The following is a 4,573-nucleotide window of genomic DNA, read 5'->3' on the forward strand; positions in this document are numbered from 1 at the left end:
AAATTAGTTGAGATTCACTTGGACAATTTATTTAACACATGGGTTTTGGCAGACCCAGTTTTTATGAAATATAGGAGAACTCTCACTTTAACTATGCCTGAACTGCCAGCAAATGCAAATAAGTACATGCTCCATTAAATTAAGTGTCATCCCACATTTATCAAATATTGTCTTAGTTACAGTTTGATACCTATTCTAAATTCATACTCGAGCAAAACTAGGCCCGGAAAGTGCGTTTGTGGCTCTGCACCTCCAGAAGTGAGTTCAAAAAACCTGCAGCTCATCAGAACTGCAAGAATAACTCTTAATATTTTCTTGTGACAAAAAAAAAAAAAGTTTACTTCAATATATTTTCAAATATTTACTGGAAGTAATGTACAAGAAAAATACTATACAAAATCGTCTCCTGGACAACTGCACCTCGCACCCATACACTGGTGGAGTTATAGTTAATTGATACCTAATCTAGAACGATTCTCCAGTTGTACAAACCATTAGGTTCAGATATATCTTACAATTTTTTTTTTCTATTTTCCCTTTTGGCATTTAAACTACAGCCTCGTCTGAAATAAACGACAGCTTCTTCACTTCTTTATAAGTTTGAATCACACACACACAAAAAGTTTAACACTAAGAATCTTCAACGAATTGCAAAAATTTACAGAAATGGTTACTATGCAAATTGACGGCTAGACTACCAAAAAAAAAAAAAAGATTATGCTCGGGAGTGGTGAAAACGAGGTAGAAAAGGACAAACACGGAGATAGTTAATCTGGTCTCACCGGAAAGGGGTATTTTTGCATAAGAAAAAGACACCTACCCTCACCCCCACCCCCAAACCATAAGTTAAGTTAATGCGATCAAAATAACTTTGGGATCAATATTAGCAAAGTTTCGAGAGAAAGACTTGCTCACTGCTAGAGGAAAAGCTATCTAGAAGGGAAACCAAATGGAAGGAGGCTGTTTTTTTTTTTTTCTTTAGTTTTTTGTTTGTTTGTTTGTTAAAAAAAAAAGTTATAAAGATAAAAGAAGGCTGCTGCATCGATTCACCAAGACTGCCCTTAGCTGAAACTTGCTTCGGTTCCACCCCAGGGAACAAAGAAAAGGAGGCAGAGCTGACGTCGGAGAGCTAAACTAGGAAACTCTGGTCTCGGTGCCGCCAGATGGGCTCCCGACGGCTCTGCGCAGGACAGGCAGCGGCGCGGCAGGGCGCTCCGCAGCCTAGACGCCCGAGACTGAGGTTCTGGTACCAAGTCGGCGGCTAGCCCGGGGGGGCGGGGGGCGGCCATGGGTGGGCCTACTGCCTCGCCCTCCCCACGGCGCCGCTCAGCCTTGCTCAGCCTAGTTGTTACCGCCCGTGCGGAGGCCCCCGGTCTCCCAGGCACTGGATCGGTCCAGCTCTACCTCCAGTGGCCGCTTTCCTCTAAAAGATGTGCCCGTCAAAGCTGGGGATGGCGGAGGGAGGACGAGGAGGAGAGGACCAGAATTAAAGGCCCGGCGAGGCGCTGGCTCGGGCTGTACTGGGCTCCGACAGTGTCACCCGGTGGAGAGAGACAGCCAGGGCCCAGGAAAGCAACGCGTGTTACTTACATGTCCACATTCCCTTTACAAAGTTGTCACAGAGGGAGTTAAAAGAGAGAGGGACACGGACAGAAAGAGACAGAGAGAGTGAGCAGGGTGCAGTGTAGAGAGGCTGGAACTGAGGCCAGGACCCACAGGGCCCAAGCGGACCAAGGTGGGAGGGGGAAGGCGAGAGGGGCAGGGGCGGGGTGCGCGTCACTCCAGGCCGTTGCGGTGCCCGGGCTCGGGGGGCTGCAGCAGCTCCGGGGAGTGGCAGGGCGGGCTGCCCGCGGCGCTGTGCTCGCTGTCGGTGTCGCTGCCCTTCTTGCCGCCGCTGCCTGACCCCGCCGAGCCGCCGCCGCCGCCGCTGTGCGTCTTCACGTGCTTGCTGAGGTGGTCGCTGCGCATGAAGCGCTTGTTGCAGACCGGACAGGCGAAGCGCTTCTCGCCGGTGTGGGTCCGCAGGTGCCGCTGCAGCTCGTCGGAGCGCGTGAAGCGCTTGCCGCAGAAGAGCCAGTTGCACACGAAGGGCCGCTCGCCCGTGTGCCAGCGCAGGTGCGCCTTGAGGTGCGACGTCTTGCCGTACACTTTGCCGCAGCCCGGGATGTGGCAGCTGTGCAGGCCCTTGCGCCGCAGGCTCGCCCCGGCCGGGCCCAGCCGCTCCGCCTCCTGGCAGTTGGGGCAGTCGCAGGTGGCACGGCCGGAGTAGCGGCGGGCGGAAGAGCGCGGGGAGCCCCCCAGCGGCGCAGACGGCCCCGCGCTCAGCATGGAGCCCCCAGCTCCGGCCAGCGGCGACGGGGCCGAGTCTGGGTAGGAGCCGGGCAGCACAGGCTTGAAGCCGTCCATGAGGTGCTGCCCGGCGGGGCTGAGCAGGTGTGAAGAAGCGCCGCTGCTGAAGGCTGAGTGGCTCAGGCCTGAGTAATCCGAGTTGTAGCCTCCGAGCGGCGAGTGCAGCGAGGTTTGGAGCCCCCCGGCGGCGGGGTGCAGCGAGCCGGGCAGCGCCGCCGCGCCGTTCGGGTTCTGCACGTCGATCCAGCCCGCGCCCACGTCCCACCAGCTGGAGGCGCCGGCCGAGCCCACGTCGCCGGCGGCGCCCAGGCCGGGGTGCGAGGGCTTGAACCACGACTCGTAGGGGTGCGCCATGCCCACGCGCGGGTAGATGCCCTGCAGTCCGTCCACAGAGGTGTGCACCTTGGAGATGAACACTGGCTGGTGGGAGCCGTCCTGCGAGTGCGCCGAGGAGCCGCCGCCGCCGCCGCCCCCGCCGCCGCCGCCCCCCGACACGCCAGGGGCCTGGAACACCGAATAGTCGTTTGCGAAGGGAGAGCTCGAGGCGGCGGCGGCGGCTGCCGCGGCGGCGGCGGCGGCGCTGCTGGAGGTTAGGGAGAAGGCGCTAGAGCCCGGCGAGCCGCCGCAGCTGAACGAGTCGGTCACCAGGGCCGCAGCCGCAGCCGCAGCCGCCGCGGCAGCCGCCGCGGCCGAGGACGAGCCGCCGTTCCTGGAGGGGCCCGACACGCCGAAGCTCGAGAGACTGGAGCCCACTACGTTGCAGCTGCCGGAGGAGGAGGACGAGGAACGTTTCCAGGGGTGGAAGCCTTTGCCGAAGGAAGATGAGCTGTCCGAGAGGGAGGAGGGAGACGGGCTGGGGCTGCCGATCTTATTACAGGTAGCAGCAAGCATGGCCAAAGGAGTCGATCCCAACCTCGGTTCTTCCTGAGAGAAGGAGGAGAGGAGAAGGGGTGGGGGAGGGGAGGTGGGCAAAGGGCCGGTGGGGGAGGGAGGAAGGAAATGTGCATCAGTCCTCCGGTAGCCTCCAAAACGCCCCACTGCACCCCATTTCTCGCTGCGGCGCGGCGCCACCAACTCACCTGGCTCCCCCAACAGCCCCGGCGCCCGGCTGCTTCCTACTCTACGGGAGGGGACAAGTTTGGCTGCCGGCGTCTGATTCGGGAGCAAAGCGCCATGCTAAAGAAGAGTTTGACAAGTGTTCTCAGCTAAAACAACACTCTTGTGCACACAAGGCCCCAGGCACTTCGAAACAAACAAGCAAGCAAAAAGTCCAGATTGGGGAGGAAGGAAGATTCCTTTGCGGAGAAGCCTGGGGAAAAACCATTGGATTGCTTTTAAGAGCGCTACCCCTGTAATCCACAGAAGAGCTTTGAAAATCCTGTTCCGGTCCCCAGAAACCCATCCTGGGTTGTTTCTCCCAGGCCAAAAGACGTCAAACTATAGAGCTGGCTCGCTCTTCCTGATTTTCTTAAAAAAAAAAAAAAAAAAAGTCTACAATAGTAAAAAAGAGAAAGAGAGGGAGAGACGGGTTCAACGTACCTGCAAGACAAGGCGGGCTGCGGAATTTTCTAAGGGGAAGAGGGAAGATCTGCAGTTTGCCCAGGAGGAAAAACTTGCTCTCTTTACCCCCAAAATCGTCGCACGTAAAATGGGCTGGGCGCACGTCTCCCGGGCGGGGAGAGGCCGGGCGCTGCGAGGTGGCTTGTCTAAATGCCCTTCGAACCTTTTCCTGCTCTGAAAAAAGTGACTCTGCCCCCCTCTCCCCCTCTTTCTTTTCTCCAAACTCACTTGTATTTAAAGGGGGAAAAAAAGCTCTCAATAGAGACTGATAGCCCGTGGCCTGGCCGGGGCGACTTTAACCCCCTCCGATCGGCAATAAAAGGAAACTAATTAAACCAGCAAGAGAAAATCCTGAGACTCACCCCTAGAAGTGAAGTTGCCATCACACAAAAGTGCCCTCCTCCTCTCAGAGGATCTTTTTTATATTGATAAATCAGAGGCAGTGTTTTTTTTAGAGGTGTGCAATACAATGATCAGTTCCGCCCATTCCACCACAATTGTAGCTCCCTCTCCGGCTTTGAAGTGCCGCGGAGGCGCGGCCAGCCAATCTGCGGCCTCGCCGGGCCGCGCCGCGCGCGCGCCGTGAGGTCATCGGCGCCGCCGCCGGCCGCCTCGGGGGGATGGGGGGGGGTGGTGTTTGGAGCGGGAGTGGCGCGGGTGACTG

At 57.3% G+C, this 4,573-nt stretch overlaps 1 protein-coding gene across 1 annotated transcript; it reads right to left on the reverse strand.

Moving 5' to 3' along the window:
* Positions 1–1,776: 1,776 nt before the first annotated feature.
* On the reverse strand, positions 1,777–4,292 carry SP8 (Sp8 transcription factor). Its single transcript, XM_036864137.1, has 2 exons — positions 4,272–4,292; positions 1,777–3,273 (listed from the first exon to the last, which is right to left on the reverse strand). The coding sequence occupies exons 1-2, from the start codon at positions 4,290–4,292 to the stop codon at positions 1,777–1,779; spliced, it is 1,518 nt and encodes a 505-aa protein (XP_036720032.1).
* Between the last annotated feature and the right edge of the window lie 281 nt (positions 4,293–4,573).

This window comes from Balaenoptera musculus, chromosome 9, assembly GCF_009873245.2.
Source record: "Balaenoptera musculus isolate JJ_BM4_2016_0621 chromosome 9, mBalMus1.pri.v3, whole genome shotgun sequence".
Classification (NCBI taxonomy): domain Eukaryota; kingdom Metazoa; phylum Chordata; class Mammalia; order Artiodactyla; family Balaenopteridae; genus Balaenoptera; species Balaenoptera musculus.